The 17,923-nt window shown below is 39.5% G+C and overlaps 1 protein-coding gene across 5 annotated transcripts in view; it reads left to right on the forward strand.

The window, feature by feature from the left end:
• MICAL2 (microtubule associated monooxygenase, calponin and LIM domain containing 2) overlaps positions 1-17,923 on the forward strand; it is a 131,132-nt gene that overhangs the window by 44,170 nt on the left and 69,039 nt on the right. For 4 of the 5 annotated variants that reach the window (XM_064452732.1, XM_064452733.1, XM_064452734.1 and 1 more), the window contains exons 5-16: positions 462-563; positions 2,330-2,485; positions 3,434-3,534; positions 5,182-5,439; positions 6,255-6,370; positions 7,559-7,685; positions 7,864-7,954; positions 8,050-8,197; positions 10,346-10,545; positions 11,056-11,168; positions 15,494-15,565; positions 16,150-16,299. In XM_064452732.1, coding sequence (XP_064308802.1) covers positions 462-563; positions 2,330-2,485; positions 3,434-3,534; positions 5,182-5,439; positions 6,255-6,370; positions 7,559-7,685; positions 7,864-7,954; positions 8,050-8,197; positions 10,346-10,545; positions 11,056-11,168; positions 15,494-15,565; positions 16,150-16,299 — 1,634 coding nt within the window. Of the gene's footprint in view, positions 1-461; positions 564-2,329; positions 2,486-3,433; positions 3,535-5,181; positions 5,440-6,254; positions 6,371-7,558; positions 7,686-7,863; positions 7,955-8,049; positions 8,198-10,345; positions 10,546-11,055; positions 11,169-15,493; positions 15,566-16,149; positions 16,300-17,461; positions 17,567-17,923 lie in introns of all 5 variants that reach the window. The other variant, XM_064452735.1, reaches the window with a different exon arrangement.

Below are 17,923 nucleotides of genomic sequence, written 5' to 3' on the forward strand. Positions count from 1 at the left end.
ATTAAACTTAGCTTTGTGAGTATGCTTCTGCTTAATTTCTATTTAGAAGACGAAAGTGTTGACGATGAAATGCTATTTTTCTTCTTTTAAAACCCAGCCCTTCCTTGCTGTTACCACATATACGTACTTTCCTGATAAGGTCATTGTGGGGCTATTTCTGTGAGAATGAAGTGCTTAAGCATATTCTTGTGATATAGGTCTGAGAGGAAGTTTAGTGTATCAGGTGATCCACATGAAGGATTCCATTTTTTTGTTGTCCATTTACAAGCTTGACACCTTGCTAATACAGCCCGAACATAGCTTTGACTGCAGCAGAACTTCCCTGCATCAAACTGAGGCAGAATTCAGCTCGTTTGAATGAGAAATGGACTGTTCTTCTTAATGCCCTTTCTTGAGACTCTAAAAGCACTTCTCCATTGTATTGCTGAAGAATGAATAAATATTATTCTTTGTATTTTTAGAGATAGGTTGGAGGGCTGAATTTCTTCCTGTGGATCACCCCTTGTCAGAGTATGAATTTGATGTTATTATTGGTGCAGATGGCCGCAGGAACACATTAGAAGGTAGGTGAATGTGTGCTTTATCCTTATTAATGGTCTTTAGGGTATTTTGGAAAGCCTGAAAGTAGGAGGAGAACACAATGCAACAGGCTACCTTTCAATCCACTGAAGTCTGTGTGGAAAATATTTTTTGTGGCATCTTCTGCTTTTGTTGTCAAGTTGTAGCTCAAAATAAAGACATTTAATGTCATTACTGATTCTCAGCGCTGTGTATCCGTATTGCCTACAAAAATGCATCATGATGCCATCGGGCTTGCTTCAAGGTTAAGTAATTATATAATGATTTAACTTTAACAAGGCTAACAAGGTACATGTCAGGAACTGCATAGTCTTTGCTATTGTGCTGTAAATTCGCACTATATGTTTGAACTAATGACCAAAACGTGACTGCCAGGTATTTAATGAAAACATCAGAGGTATTGCTCTTTTACAGAGGTGATTTAACTTCAGAAGCAGTTACTTTGGAAACAATACCAAAAGATAATAAATAATTCTAAGGTGGGGGGGCGAGGAGGAAAATGCTTCATGAACTGGAGTCGCAGCTGAGAATTCAGACCACCTGAGCTGTCTTTCTAGCGAGACACTAGCTAAGCTGCTCCTGTATCACATGAACAAACTTGTTAATTATATATTCCCCTTGTAGCTTTAATTATATCTATGTTACTTTCAGTTTACTAAGTACACTGTTTCCTTTTTTGTAAGCTTCATAGGTTGTCTGCTTATTCTTATATCTGCCAACCCCAATACGCTTAGAGTTAATTCCTTATAATGTTCTATTAGAAATTTCCCCACACTATTGTCCAGCAATTCCCTGTAAAAGACTGTTTAAATACGTATCAGCAAAACAAAATTATTCTACCTCAGCTGCAGACTCTATTGAGAAGTTAATGGTTACCATAGTACCAGGATCTAAGGGAATATTTGGTGTGCTGAAGATCATTTACAGAAGCTGGTATTGTCATATTAAACCTATCCCAATGAAATAATGAAAGCATATCAAGAAGCACAGAGACAAATTCATAGCTGATTTATTTCTTCTTAGAAAATATGAGTTCTCTGAAAAGACAGCTGCAATTGGAGAAAATACTCTAAGGACCCTCTGTCCTACTTCAGAATTTACTTACAGATAAGGGGAATATGCAGAGGGAAAAACTTAAATGTGTGATTGCAAGATTGTGGCTTAGTGGGCTATTTTTGTGAAAAGAGGAAGATAGGATGGAGCGAGAGAGCAAGTAACTTTGCAGTCAGTCTCACCTTGGAAATATTAAGTCACTGAATATTTTTCAACCCCTAATATCTTCGAAAAACCTCATTCGCTGGTACTGTGTGCGTGTTTTCTCATAAGCTGTTTACCACTTATATAAAAAATCTTATTTGCTATTTAGCATGTTAAAAATGCTTCCCTCCATTAAAATTAATTTGCTCTATTTCCAGTCTGTTTTTCTTTAGTCATCATTTGTCCTTACCTTCTTCCCATGTACGGCTTCTTCCCATAGTTCACCTCCAGACCTGGGGTTTTCTTTGCTTGTTTTTTTTAATGACACTTTATCTTGCATGCAGTACAGTTCCAGTTTTGCAACTGGAAGTGGGGAGAAAGGACCCTTTGCATTCAAAGGAATTTTGGAGGAATGATGGAATCTGCTGGTGGTGTGTCGTGTAATGAAGTGTAGGACTAGACGTAGGAAAGAGACTGAGCTGCCTTGAGCTGACCCTCCTTGAAAGTCCAATGTGAAGTTTCCAGTGTGTTTAATTCTTTTTTTGCTTACCAGGTTTCAGGAGGAAGGAGTTTCGTGGAAAGCTGGCTATAGCTATCACGGCCAATTTTATAAACAGAAATACAACTGCAGAAGCCAAGGTAGAAGAAATTAGTGGTGTTGCTTTCATCTTCAATCAGAAGTTCTTCCAGGACCTTAAAGAGGAAACAGGTGGGTGCATCCTCATTTTTTCCACAACGAAATACAAGAGGCAGTAGAGGAGCTCTTTATGTGCCAGGCCACCCTCCTATTCCTATTAACAACTACTTAAACATATTGTATTAAAAAAAAAAAAGGTGATAAAATGCTGTTGATGTCAGAATCATGCAGATGAAGGTGCCCATTTATGGTTCAGTGAGATTTTTAATTTTTTTTTTAGCTTGGGCGTTGCCACATTATAGCTTATTTTAATGTTTAAACTTTTCTTGACTGTAAAAATGTCTGCTATGTTGAACAAATTTAGAAGAGCATTTTCAGTGCCCAGAGATTTCCCTTAAGACATGATTTGTTTTGTTTGTATCCGTTCACATACTGAACAGCTTAAACCCTGTCAAAAAGGTTCTGCCTTTCTGGGAGGAGTTTATTCTTGCTTTTTGATGTGTAGATCTGATAAACTGAAAAGAACTAGACAGGACTCTGCTGTAAGTACTTAAAATATAAACTGTGAAATACTTCTTTATGAAAGGGTTTTCAGAATAGTTATATCGACTCTTAGGACAAGCAATTTCATTCTTGATTTACAGCTGATTTTTTAAAAAATTATTATACTAGAAACCAAACCTCCTGGTTAGACCCAATGCCATAGGCCTAGCAACCTAAAAAGCACTTTGTTCCCTGGGGTCCCCTTTTCTATCTCAGAAGATTGTTAAGGCTGTAGTTAACTGGCTATTCCTTAAAAGAATGCTAAATAACTTCAAAGTATGCTGAGGCAAACTCTTATGGGGTAAGGCCAGTCTCCTCTCGTGTTTTGTTTTGTAGCATCTTGTCCACTAATGCTTCATCTCAGCTGGGAAGGTGAATGTATCCCAAGAAGGAAATGCACCTGTGGAGTTAATCATGTTGTTAGTAAATGACAGACAATGCACTGTACTTCATAACAAATGTATTATCTCTTTTCAGGAATTGACCTGGAGAATATTGTTTACTATAAAGATAGCACTCATTATTTTGTGATGACAGCAAAAAAGCAGAGTCTTCTGGACAAAGGAGTGATTATTAACGTATGTAAAAATACTGGCTAAAACTCTATTTTATTTACTTGGCACAGAGTAAGTGTGAACATCTGCATAAATGTTGTTGCAAGTTATAGAGGGTGTTTATAGTTACTAGATCACTTCATTAAAGCTCAGATCACTTAGATATTACTCTGACTTATTTTTCTTTTCCTTTTGTTTTTCCCTGCAGTCAGGAGAAAGTTTCTGTAGAGAACTGAAAACAATACTTCCTAAATTTGTCAGCTCTGAAACTGGCTGAAATGGGATCTTGACTCACCTTGGAAATATGTGGTGTGGTCATCACACCAGAAAATAAAACCCTCATTATTTAAAGGTGAACATAGCATAGCTATGTCCAGTTTTAACAGGCAAATAAGGAAGTGTTAAAACCTACCTCAGGCTAAACTACAAATTCTCTAAAGTGGGTGAAACACAATAATAGTAGATGGCTATAAACACAATGGCCTGAACTTTCAGAGGTACTTGAGGCTTTTTTCTTTTTATTTTCTTTTTCTTCCCCCCTCCCTCCTGTGTCCTCCTTCTTCTGTTAAGATGGGGGGGGGAGGGTTTCTTTTGTTTCTAGAAAGTGTTTTGGCACCATTTAAATTCTTCTTCCTGGAAACCCAAGAGAGGTCAATTTTTCTTGCCAAGTAAGACAGTGCCAAAAGAGTCGAGTATAATTTCCGGAAGGAAGCAGTTGTGGGGAGCTATCAGAAGGCTTCTTGGTTTTCTGATGGGACCACTTAGCTCAGTGCCATGATCTCCTGCCCAGGGCTCCAGGGAAGAGCAACTGGCCTTGCCTAGATGGGGTGGGAGAGGGGAAGGGCTGTAGCCCCCAGCAGTGTATGGGGGAGAGGGAGGTGGGCCTTGGGGTTGAGGTGTGGATGTTTGTAGGTGGGCACAGCCCCAGGAGATCTGTGGGGAGTTTGGAGAAAAGGAGCAGCAGCCGTGACCTATCAGAGCTGTTTTCATGACCTTCTTTTCCCGGAGAAAAAAACAGTCTCTAAAACAACTGGGCTAATAGTGGTTCTGTGGTATCATCCCTGCGATTAGGGGTCTCATCCATGATTAAGCTCTAAATAGAAACTGCCTTATTAATAATCACTGGCTTGTAAGTAGGATGACCTGTAAAGGCAGGGTCCTTCACCATGCTGGCCAAAAAAATCCCCAGCCAAAACAGAACAACAGACAAGCTTCTATGATCCAAACCTGAATGTGGTGTTACTAAGATGTTAAGTCAAACCTTCAGGCGGAGACCTGCATGTTACGCCATCAGTACACTGGTATTTCTGCTCCTGTGTACTTCAGATGTGGGGTGCACACATGCAAAAAAAGCATTGCAGTGGTGATGATAACATCTTTTGATGGGAGGGAAGTAATGTTATGAAAATAACACAAAACCGAGGAACTGGGAGGCACTGTAATATTCTATTGCAAATAAAGCTGTTTATTCGGTGTTGGCATAGAGAGTGTTTGGGGTAGTAGTACAGTAACCTATGTTTGTGTTTTACATTTTTTGGAGGAGATGACAAATCTCACTTGGTCTTTTTATGCTGTGAGATAGGTGGTTGCCACTCATGCTATGACCCTGCAACATTCCTATCCAGAGGGGATAGTTGCAGTATCTAATCCTACTTGCTTCTCTCCTTGCAGGACTATATTGATACGGAGTTGCTCCTCTGTGGGGAAAATGTGAACCAGAGCAATTTGCTATCCTATGCCAGAGAAGCTGCTGACTTTGCAACGAATTACCAGCTGCCTTCCTTGGATTTTGCAATTAATCACTACGGGCAACCAGATGTAGCAATGTTTGATTTTACTTCCATGTATGCATCTGAAAATGCTGCACTAGTGAGAGAGAGGCACAGGCATCAGCTCCTGGTGGCACTTGTTGGAGATAGCTTGCTTGAGGTATATCTTGGAATGTCTTCCAATTAGTTGGAGTTTTCTCTTTGTTTGTTTTTAATTTAGCCATTCAATCTACCCTCCAAAACAAACCGTCCTCTCTTACACGTCCTGAAACAATAGTACCTTCTTTGGCATAGATTTTTTTTTCCTTTTTCTTTTTTTTTTTTTTTTATCTCCCATAGTTTATCTCATAACTAATACTTGGCTGGCAGTCTCTGGCTGAGATCCTGTTTTGTTATTTCTGTCTGAAAACTGTGAGCTGTGTGTCCTCAGCCTGGGTGCATGGCATCATTTTCCTGACTTCCATCATGAAGGAAAAACTCAGTCCAGAATTTTATTGCTCTTTGCCTTAATATGTTCTCTTTTTCTGAAGTGAAAAGTGTATGTTGTAACTATTTTTTTTTTTTTTTTTTTTTTGTTAAACTCATGCTGACAACCTGAAGTGTTTAAAAAGATCAGGCCAAAGCAGAGTCAGGAGATAAGACATCTTTCTTCCTTTTTTTTTCCCTTGACTAATTCTTGAGTATTGAGTGGGGTTTTTGTTTTTCGGTTTTTTTCCCACCCTTTACCTTTTGAGGTTAAGAAATCTTTTTTAAATATAGAAGTTAGAAAAAGTGAAAACAGTCTCTTTCATTACCTAAGACCTGGAGGAGAGAAACATCTAAGATCTGCAATAGTTGGCTATGTTGTATTTTAACTCTTTCTGGCTACTTTTCTAAGACAGTATGAAACTGTAGCCCTCAAATGCACATTGCAAGTTACTTTTGTAATAATACCTTAAGAAATACAAGGAATGTAAATGTAAATGCTTCTTACAGCCCTTCTGGCCAATGGGTACTGGCTGTGCAAGAGGCTTCTTAGCTGCTTTTGATACTGCATGGATGGTACGGAGCTGGGCTCAAGGAAAACCCCCTTTAGAAATCCTTGCTGAACGGTGAGTGCTACTTTTGTCTTCTCCATCGTTTCCAGTGTTTTAAAGAGTTGCAGTGTTGGTAGAAGGCAGTGGAATTCAGAATGCCAACAGGAGAAATATTCTTCTTCACTGCAGTGGCATTGGGTGAAATTGTTCAGTAACCTGAAGGAATGGATAATTTACAGCAGCAGTAGGCCGTTGCTCTGTAAGCTTCTGCGCACTAATGCAAAGATCCAGCAATGTGCATGACCTGGGTTTAAATCACTAATGACTAGAATTAAGTGTGATCCTTAAGGAAATAAACCAAAGATACCTTGTGTCAAAAGACTAAACCTCCAACCATCTCGGAACCTGGTTTTTTTATCAAAAGAAAAAATCCTGAAACAAGTCTAAATAAATACTTTAACACTAACAGCTTTCATAGTTGGTATCTGTGATTTTTAACTCTGCATTTTAGCTTAGTAGCCCTGCTGCCCTCTTTAGATTAATAAATGTGTGGTAGAGGAGAATTGCTATAATGCTGCATCATAAGCTTCTCTGTGTAATGTCTTTTTGACCAGAGCAAAAAATCTGTTGTTAAGAACACCACCAATCCCGGTGTCGCCATGGTCTGATGGTTGAAGTTGCTGACTTTGGTCCTGGTGGCAACTGCTCTGCTCTGCTATAGCTGCCCAGGCTTTTTTGGGGCAGATATGTAATAGAAATAGTCATGGTTGTGGTAACGCAAGTAGAAGCATTACTAAGTTCAGGGCTTTGGGAAGTTTTAAGATAGAAGCCTGCGGGATGACTCAAACACAGCATAGTCCCAAATGGAAAATTGAACAGCATAATAAAAAAGGCTGTGGTGGTTATAGGAATTGCAGAATGATGGGATTTAGTGCTGTTATGTGGTAAAGTAGTTACTCTTTGGGTGGATGTTAAAGCAAAACCAGATGACTGAATGATGTAACCTCCTTTTTTTTTTTTCTTCTCCTTGCTTGCTTCCTGCCTCAGGAAAATATGGGCATAAGTTCTAAGAGGCTGCTTTTTTGTTGTCTTTTTTCTGTCTGGCATCCTTCCCCTTCTGAGTGGGGATGAATGGGATGGATGCATTATGCATTTAGTGCATAACACTTGTCCTTGCAGAATCAAAAAAAGAAAAAATAATCTTGAAAAAATCTTAAAGATTTATTTTAATCACTATCTCTTGCATCTTTTTTTCTCTGTAAGAGAGAGCATTTATCGACTCTTGCCTCAGACTACCCCTGAAAATATTAACAAGAACTTTGACCAGTATACCATTGACCCAGGAACAAGATACCCGAACTTGAACTCAAGCTGTGTTCGACCTCACCAGGTCAGTACTTAAAAGGCTTGCTTGTGAATTCACAGGTCATTTTTTCGTCCAGGAGAAATAGGGCCACAAGTAGTGCATAAACAAAATCTTCAGGAGATCCTTAATTTAGATCCAGCTGTTGATAAACTTTTTTTTCTCCAAGCAATTCTAACGTGCCGCCAATTGCTTTTGCTTGTAGGTGAGACAATTATATGTTACCAATGAGTTACAACAATGTCCTCTTGAAAGAGTAAGCTCCATTAGAAGATCAGTAAATCTCTCAAGACATGGTATGTGACATCTCATGTTTGCTGTGGATTAATATTTGGAGGCTTCTGAGCATACAAAAACTGACTGAGATGTTTGCTCTCCACTGTAACCACAGAGTCAGATACTCGACCTAACAAGCTTTTGACCTGGTGTCAGAAACAGACAGAAGGGTACCGTAATGTTAATGTCACAGACCTGACTACCTCCTGGAAAAGTGGCCTTGCGTTGTGTGCAATTATCCATCGCTTCAGACCCGACCTCATGTAAGTGACATCTTTAGATCTTGTTGAGTGTAGGATATATTAAGCATTTACCGAAGTGTAGCGTAAGACCAACCAGAACAACACCGACAGTCTACAGTCCCCTTCTATTACTGGTTTTTGCAAGGAGGTGCACACCATTGCCAGTTTTGGGGGGTGGGGAGGGTGGAGTTGGGTTTGCTTTGGTTTTTTTTTTTCCTGTGTTCTTGCATGCCATTTAAAATGAAATATATATGCTTTCAAAGAGCTAGGAAGGCTTTGAACCTTATGACTTATGATCATCTTTGTGGGAGTCACGTGGCTATTTAAAACAAAAATTGCAGTGCTTGGAGAATATGCAAGTTGCATTCCCAGGTCCCTCGAGACAGGCTTTTAGTGTATGTTTAAAACCAGAGCCATAATAGCACTGTCATGAGTTGCAGAAATACTTGGATGAGCCTTAAATGAGCTGTCCTCAGCATGTTGTAGCAGTTGCTGTGACAGTCATGTAGGGCAACACTGGGCCATGGAGGTGTTCTGGAGGTGCTGGTCTTGCACAAGTCTTTGTCCAGAAGAGCTCAGTGCCCTTGAATGTGGCCTATACAACGAAGGCTGGCCCTTGAAAATTAACTGCTTTAGGGATTGAATGTAAACGAGCATTCTCCTCTTGACAGTGTTTCTGGGATCTTAGCCCTACAAGACCTGACTTCTTATGTATGAATATTTTGTGAGGTTCCTTGCTTAGATATAAGAAGGTCAATGTATAACAGGTGTCAGGAAATGGCAATTGCAGGCACTGGGTTACTGGGCCTGCTTGATGCCGTCTCTGGTGGGGTGACTCTTCTGTTCTCTCACCAGTCTCCAGAATGCAGCGGATGCATTCTCTTGCCTTCCTACACAGTCGTAGGAGTCATGAATTATTGTCAGCCTCCCTTTATTGTGGATAAATGAGAGAGATGATTGAGCTCTTTCATGAGGTGTGATAAATTGTAAAAAATAGAAGCAATACTCGGCAATGCTTGTTTGTACAGCTTTGCCAGAGGAAGAGCTAATATTGTAAGAATAAGATATTTTTTTGCCTTGGGATAGTTTAAAAAACAGGAATTACGGATGGTTTTGTGGATATAGGGCAGGGATAGAGAGTGTAGAAAGCAATCTTTGCTGTCTGTGAAAAGCATGTCTCTTAAGCACTGCTCTCTCTAGAAAGTTCATAGATTTATCCTCCTGAGCAAACGGACCTCCTGCTGTTTAATTAACATTGTGTTCACATCTTGTATTAAATACAACTGCTGAAAGACCTGGCCAGGTAAAATCCAGGCAGGCAAGAGGCTGTAGGCAGGGCTGGGGCAGAGGGCTGCCTGCAGCCCCCTGGCTCCAGAAACAGTGCATGTGGATGTGGGGGAGAGAGAGAAGAGAAATTATTTGGGGGTTCAAAAACTTACACTCCTCCTTATGAGGAGAAAGAAACTACCCTGTCTGGAGCTTTATAACTTATTCACATGTTCATTTTAATCATGAATTTTGGAAGCTGTTCAGGGGATCAGAGTCTTAGAATAGGTCCCATAGAAAATGGATTAGAGAATGGATAACACAGTTCCAGGTGTGATGTACTTTTAGTGCACTGCTAAATCCAGTTACGACATGGACAGGAGGTATTCATTCAAATGGTACATGTAACACCTTGAAAAGAAAGGTAGTGCCTGTGCATGTATGTGTGCACACGTATAACAAGTTTGTTTCATACAATGCTAAGCTAAATTTACTTCTCCTGGCTTTGATTTATAGAACTAATTGAAACTAAAAAGTCTATTGCTAACAGGTGAAAGCTGTAGTACCACAGCTGTATTTGGAGAGGAAAAGGTTTCTTAGCATTTCTGAGGAGGAATTGCGTTTCTTCATAAATAAGAGGATCCTTTTTTGTGGGACTACATCAAAATCCAGTTCAGTGAAATAGCTTTTAAATTACATTTCTGGCAAAGCCAGGATTGTAATAACGGGATTTGTATGAGACTTCTTGGCACTGTGTAGACACTGTAGCTTTGATGCAGTGAAATGCCTGTGCCCTCATTCATGGTGCTATCCTGCACCTCCCCAGTGGGCAAGGGAGTAATGCATATTTGTGAAGGGAGCAGAGAGCAAACCACCGCTGATGCTGCTGTGTTGTCCCTCCAGTGACTTTGATGCTCTGAATGAAGAGGACGTTGTCAAAAACAATCAGCTGGCGTTCGATGTTGCTGAACAGGAGTTTGGCATCCCCCCTGTCACCACGGGGAAGGAGGTGGGCTTGGCCGGGGAGCCTGACAAGCTCAGCATGGTCATGTACCTCTCCAAGTTTTATGAACTGTTCAGGGGCACACCTCTGCGGGCAGTAGGTAAGCCGAACCCAGGCTGCTTCTAATTCTTGCAAGTTGGGGGAGTGGAAGCGCTTCATCTAGGCTGCTTATGGGCACTGCTTTTGAGCCAAGAGTCCTTTACCAGCTGAGCTGTTTTGGCATGCGAGCTTGCCTGCTTCTGTCTCCAATAGTTACCTTGTGCTTGAAAAAGGAAAGAGGGAAAAACTTGATTGAAGACCAGGGTTTTGTGGGTCCTTGGTGGTTTCAGAGAATAGGAGCAGTGGATAACTGCAGCTTGACATCATGAAGTTCATGTATCAGGTGAATAGAGTGATTCTCTGGTAAGGATGACTGCATACAGCATGCCCATTCCTGGGTATCCCTCTTCCTTTTTTAAAAAAATCACCCTAAATTGTATGTATTTTCTTTACTTGCCTGGGTTTCTTATATATAATTGCTACCAGCACTCAACTGGAAAGTTCTGGCTTAGTCAAAGTATTTTAAAAAGAAACCTGAACAAATATCCTAAGCAGTCATTTTTTTGAACAGATGCTGGCGACAAGCAAAATGGAGAAAATAATGATCTTTGTTCAGAAAAATCATCGAAGTTCATCTTTAATAATTACATCAATTTAACTTTACCAAGAAAGCGAGTACCAAAGGTAAGTTGTGAAGGAAGACTTGCCCTATAAATCTTTCTCTTTTAAAAAGATGAAAATAAAATGTCAGGCTCAGACATAAGGGTTTTATATATATTCTATTAAAAGACCTGTAGAAGGAGACTTTTTTGAGCATAGTAAAAAAGTAAAATAAGATTTCACAGTAAACATGCAAACTCAATCATTATGAAGTTTGTAAGGATAAAACCGAAGCACTCAGTGTCAAATTGCTGAAGCATTAATAATAGTCCCAATAAAGCGTTTCCTGTAAATGCAAAATTTGGGATCACAGTGAGAATTTGGCTGTACTTGGGAAGAATTTGGATCCATCGTCCATGCCAATCTTGTTAAGTGTAGGTGAAAGTGTAAGGGGAGGAGGATGTTTTAATTGGTGTGTTTATAAGCTGTGGTTTTCATCTTGAAATATATGAGATCTTGGTCTGTTACCCATATTGTCTTTTAAGTTTTATTTTTGGAAATTTTTCTAAAAGAGTTTGTAGGAGGTTTTGTGAAATGCTAAATGCTAAGTTTCATATTTTGGGGGGGGTTTGGTTTTCTGTGGGGTTTTTTTGGTGTTCGTTTGGGGTGTTTTTTTGTTTTGTTTTGTTTGGGTTTTTTTGAGATGGGAAAGTCTGGCATTTTTCTGGGCTATCTCTGCCTTTAAGAAAAATAGTACTGTAGTTCTGTATTCCAAGAGTTAAATATACAACTGTATACAATTGTATATCTGCTCGAATAATCACAGGTGTGCTAGAATGCTTATTGATTGGACAGGGGTGCTGTTTTTTAACTAAAGCAGTGATCTGAACAGTTTGGATGCTGTCAAAGTTCTGGAGGGAAGCTTTCAAACCCTTATAGATGTATAAAGGCTGCAATGGTGACAAACAGCAGGCAGGTGGACCAGCATGACTCTGAGATAATGATCTCTTAGTCATACCCATACACTTCTCTGTCTTGGTCACTTATTACTGAAAACTTATTGACATGCCATGTTTATGTCCCTGTATAAAACACAACCATGCCCATACATATTGCAGTTAAAGACTCCAGGGCCTTGAAGGGTTATAGAGTTAATACTGTCTGGCATAGGACTGTGTACGGTGAGAGTATAGTCTGTGTGTTTCTGAATGGATTATAACTTCCAAAGTTTTGCATGATTTAATTTAACAGTTATGCTAATGAAATTATTCAGTAATGAACTGTTTCACCTTCTGCCTATCCATTAATTTGGTCCTCTTCTGAAAGGAGACCTTGCGGAGGCGCTTTGCTTTCACAGCCAAACCTACCTTCATTTTTAACTTCAGTTTAAATGGGGAGTGTCTGCACAACCTGGCTTAGAGGCAGCAGCGTCTCAAGCCCAACTGTTGCAGATTAACCAGCACAAGTTAGACAGCAGCATGCAAGATGAATTCAACTTCTGCATTTTCTGAAACATAGCTTAATGCAAGACTGTTCCAGGTTTTGAGTTTCCTGGGCTAGCCAGAAACTGTAGATTGACTACAATGATTCTCAAGCTCTCTGTTTTTTTGTTTGTTTTTGTTGGTACTGTGGTTTTGGGTGGGTGTGGTTTTTGTGTGGTTGTTTTGGTGGCTTTTGGTTTTGTTGTTTTATTTGTTGTAACAGACCTCCTTAACACTTAACTGTATTGCTTCATTTATACCTATGCAGAGACTCTAAGTTTTGCCTGCAAAATTACAGATTTCCTTCTTTTGGAGTTCAATGTCCTTCATAAAAGTTCAGGTGTACATGTATGCACTGCATTTCTCAGTATTTTAATATATTGCTTTTGATATTTGTTGCTATCTTCTCAGTTTTGGTGGAAATGTGATTACACACACCCCACCTCGATCAAAGAATTACTCCAGAATTTCCAAATATTTCCTAGGCCGACTTATGTCTTGAATATTTTCAATCCACAAATAAATTTTTTGAAACCTGTGGACAGTCAATTGCCCAGGAACCTCATATATCCTTCATAGGAAATAACTTTTCCCTGCCACATATACACAAAACCAAGTGACATGTTTCCCAGCTAACCAAGCAGGGAGAAACCAAGCAGGCAAAATAAACACTGCTTTTTCTTGTGGGTGACTGCTTTAGAAGAAAAACCTTTTTCATGACCACAATGTTGTTGTTTTTCCATTAGTTATTTGCAGAAGTAAATAGACTTTTAGTAGCAGGGAGAGCGTTCAATTACTAAGCTGTACAACCCTCTGACTAACCTCCCGTCATGAAATAAGCCTTCTGTCGTAACAGGAGGTATAGTTCTTGGCACTACATGAAAGCATGAGGTGATTTGCTTGACAGGCCCCTTTGGTTTCACACTACAGGGACTCGTTTGAAAGGAGAGTGGAAGCGATATTTTTCCAAATCAGCTTGGGGAGTGGGACTGTCAAGACCTTATTTTATATGAGGCTTTGCAGCCCTGTCATGGATGGGGCATGGAACTTAGTAAGAAACACAGTACTTGGGTTGGGATGGAAACTTGCGAGTGCCATAACTGTCTGAAACTAGTTGGGAAATGAAGCTCCTTGGAAATCAACTGCTTGAGTTAACAGTTCGGCTGTGGCTTCAGTTTTATGGTTCTTTCCACTGCAAAAAGTGGTGCTGAGCGTTATCCGGGCATGACAGTAGGAGAGCACTCATGTACCAGAGTCAAAAACCAGCCAGGGTAACAGAGCGGTGCTTCCTAAACTTTCCATGCCATCTAGTTTGTCCTTTTATTTGGAAAAGGGATCCTTTTCTGGGTGCAGGTTGTGAGGGACCAGGAAGCAGGGGCCTGGAGCTGGCGTGGCGGTAGCTGTTCTGGCAGCGTGTGCTCTGCTGGACAGTGTTATCCATTCTCCTACGAGCGTCAGCTGGGCTGGAGAGGAACTGAGATTTCCTGCGCTCCAGACTAATAAATGAATGGGGGTGTTTATACAATAAAGGGCACGATCCTTTTTCTTGGAGTTTTGCTAGGCAATTAAATTGCTTTGTCTTTCACTTCATTGTAAATATGTTAATGAATGTCCTTTATGTAAGATATTTTGAAAGGCAACATCTTGTTTGCTCCATTCACTTAGGCAAATTCTGCTTTTAAGTGGTACAGATTATTATGCAGAATACATTCTACTGTTGTTCACTCACTCTTCCTAATGATTGTAGGTAGTGTAAAGCTAGGTTATTGAGAGCTGGTGCTTGAAAAACAACGTACCAAAGCATACAAAGTAATCAGAATATTGTCATCTGATTCTTTTGGTGTTTGCCCAGAAGTTGTTTGGGATTACCTCTATTCACTGCATAATGATTTATTATAAACAATGTATATGTAAAAAGGGAGCCTGTATTCTTTGATCTTTCTCTCTTTATTCTATTTCTTTTTTTAAGTTGGCTGAACAATCACTAAGTTACAGTGTGGGCAAATGCAAATAAGTGGAATGTAGTTTATTGTTCGTAAAATATAACCTAACATGACAAAACATATCTCCATTGTACTAGTTCTTCAAGACTGAATTTAATAAGAACTGATACAAATTTTTAAGCATTGACTATTTTGTAAGTTTGCGTGGACCGAGTATTAAATATTAATTGTTGGTGTAATTTCTAGTTCAGTAAAATAACTGAACATGTCCATAGCTTGAGCACAAAATAGGCGATTTTGTTGCTTAAGTACTGTAATATAAAGCCATAGTCAGGGAGATGAACCTTACATGGGAGACCTTTAAGGTGGATGATAATTGCTCCAAAAAAGGAGATATGTCTGCATTGAGAACACATGATCTGCATGCAGATATCTAGGCTAAAAGATGTGGAGGCTGTAGTGAAAGAATGAGGTTCTTTGATTTTGTTATTTATATGGAAACCAGTGTAGTCTGGATAAAAATTCACAAAGCAACTGATGCTGTAAAGGCTTTTTCTTCAAGTATGTGCTAGTGCTTTGTGAATTACAAACTCTTTAGTACTGAAAGAGGAAAAGGTAAACACCAACGTTGCAGGGCCTGTGTTCAACGAAGTGTACAAGCGTGTATCTTCACCCATCAGAGTCCAGTGCGAGCTCCCAGTCAGAGGTAACACAGCAGCTTTCACACACAAGATACCTGCCACAAGGGCGACCAGGCTCCTCGCATGAGGAGCAATCCTGCTGAGCTGGGGGGGCCTAGTGAGGCGTGCCGGTGCAATGAGGACCCCCGCACACAGGCGCACTTCTCACCTGTGTTGCCTTGTTGAACAGATGCCAGACCATGCTTTCCTGGTTATGAAAGTTAATTTCCTGGGAGGAACTGCTTGGGTGAATCTGGTAACTGCTGCAGTAAACCATAGCACTTATTTTGGCTTTACTGTTTCAGGTTGAAGGGAAAACGGAAGAAAATGAGACTAACAAAAGGCGTCGGAAAGGTCTTTTTGGTGTCTTCGAGGAGGTTGGTGTTCAGTGGTATCTACACATATCCAGCTCCTTGATGAGCACCAGAGCTGAGAAAGCAGGGAGTCAGGGGGTCAGGGCTTGGCCTTTTGTTCATGGCTGGAACAAAGTGCCTCTCCCCTTAAAACCTTGAATTTATTAAAAAAGAGCTAAATTAATTTAAAACATTTGGTAGGGAGGAGAGCATTACCTAAATTGCTCTGGTTTTCTTTCTGACCCAAGAACATCTAAGGTATTGACGTGTTTGGTTTGGTTTATTTTTTTTCCTTTTCCCAACTCAGTTATTCAAACAAATTTTTGTTTGAAGAGTGCGTTGCAGCTTTGTTCCTAGCCCCTCTCTGATTTGTTACCTTTGTGACTCTTTTATTATTATCAGCACCAACTCATGTTCCCTTTTTACTGTGCTCTGGGACCAAACAAAATATTTTTTTGGTGACTTCCATGCTAAACACTGTCACTTTTAATATACTGTAGACTGTATTTCTCTTCACCCTTTGCTGATAAGGATGTTATCTGTCTTCTCCCTTTTCATGAGTTTCATAGGTAAATTCAAGAAAAACAGACTTTGTTGTTTCCTTGCAGGCTTCAGGTTTTTCAAGCCAAGGGACAAATGCTGGGAAAGAACAGAGTGATGGCAGAGAAGGAATGAACCGGAATAAAGTTAAATCCATGGCAACTCAACTGCTGGCAAAGTTTGAAGAGAATGCTCCAAGCACAATTTTTAGGAGGCAGGTAGGTCATAGATTAACATAAAAGTAGTCTCTGAATTTAAACTATAGTCCCTCCTGTGAAAGTGATGCAGATTTCCATAGGAAAAAAATGATCTGTTATGTGTTTGAGGTGAGTTGTCTTTTTCTATACTTTATGCAAATTAAAGATATTCTTCTCGGTACTTCGCAAACAAATACAACTAATATAGATTGACAAATGCATATTAATATAATGTATTAATATCTAGTATATTAATAAAGTGTAGTGGAATCGCAATGTCTAGAAATCCCTTAGAAGCCAGTCTGTAGAATTTTTGCTTTGTGTGGAAGTTTAAGCTGGCTGCATATGGTATTGCAAAAGGACTTTCCTATATTCTATGAATAAGGGACACTACATATCCGGTCAAATCTTTCTTTATGGAAAATTTAGAAAGTGGAAGAAGGGAACCTAATCTTTTGCAAGATGTGTCCAACTGCCATTTCCATTTCGAAAGTAGGCATGATGGAATATATTTGTACTTTTCACAGCATTTTCATTGTTTGTTGTTAGTGTGACAAGTGGTATGTTAAAATAATTCCATGCTGTCAAGATAGGGATGATTAGCTCAAAATTTCACTATGGCCAGTGAGATGGTTTGAGTCAACTGAGTTCAGATCTGTCACCTAAAAGATCTGAAGGAAGGATGAGCAAGGTGTTGAGGTTCAGTCAAGGGTGGTGGCTTTCTTTATTCTTTGTGCCTGTATCCATTTGTTTGTTTACACGTTTAAGTCCTTGAGAAGTGTAGGCTTTATATTACAGATGTGAAGTGACTTTCTCAGTCTGTGAACCACTGTTTGCACTCTACCTGGCCTGTCAATGCCCTGAGCTTTCTGTGTGTGATATGTGTGCAGAGGCTTGCTTGACCATGTTGAAGGAAACCTCGATGCCTTACCTTTTGATCATAACCTCTCTTAAGGAATACTGAATGTGCTGACTTTTAAGTATATCTTTGATAGTAGAAGGGGTTAGTAAAATGGGTAGGTGACAAAAATCTGCAAAACGTGTTGTTAAGCTCCACAGTAACATGTTTTTAAAAGCAGTTTTTATTTCTTTCTGCCTCAAAAAGTCTTTGAATCCTATTTACTGTCTTCCTTTTTTTTTCCCCTCCCAATCTGTCTTTATAATTTAAAAAATGCTTTATAAGGAGCTAATAGATAGACCAGCCCTGCTCTCTTCTGGCTCTCCTGTTAACCCTCGCTTTGCTAAACCTAAGGATACAAGTCTTCTTCCACCTCAACCAAAAAGGCAGGTAGGAACTCATATGGATGGGTAACACCTGACAAGTACACTATATCTCTTACTGCTGGGAACTCAAAGTTATTGTGCAACTACAGAATATTTAAAACAATATTTGGATGTAACCTGCAGCGTTTACAGATATACTTAGCTGAGAATTGTGAAAACCACATTAAATTTTAACGTTATTTTACACCTGCTTGACCAGATGAGAAAAAATATTTGAAAGAATTAGTAACTGTGTGGAAAAAACCCTGAAAACATAGGTGTGGATTTCTGTATTATCTCATCTAGACTCCAAATAGTATAAATATAATTACAAAGCTACATTGAACATACGAGAGAACTACAGTAGTACCTAAAAATTTGT

The sequence above is a fragment of the Phalacrocorax carbo genome, chromosome 5 (assembly GCF_963921805.1).
Source record: "Phalacrocorax carbo chromosome 5, bPhaCar2.1, whole genome shotgun sequence".
Classification (NCBI taxonomy): Eukaryota; Metazoa; Chordata; class Aves; order Suliformes; family Phalacrocoracidae; genus Phalacrocorax; species Phalacrocorax carbo.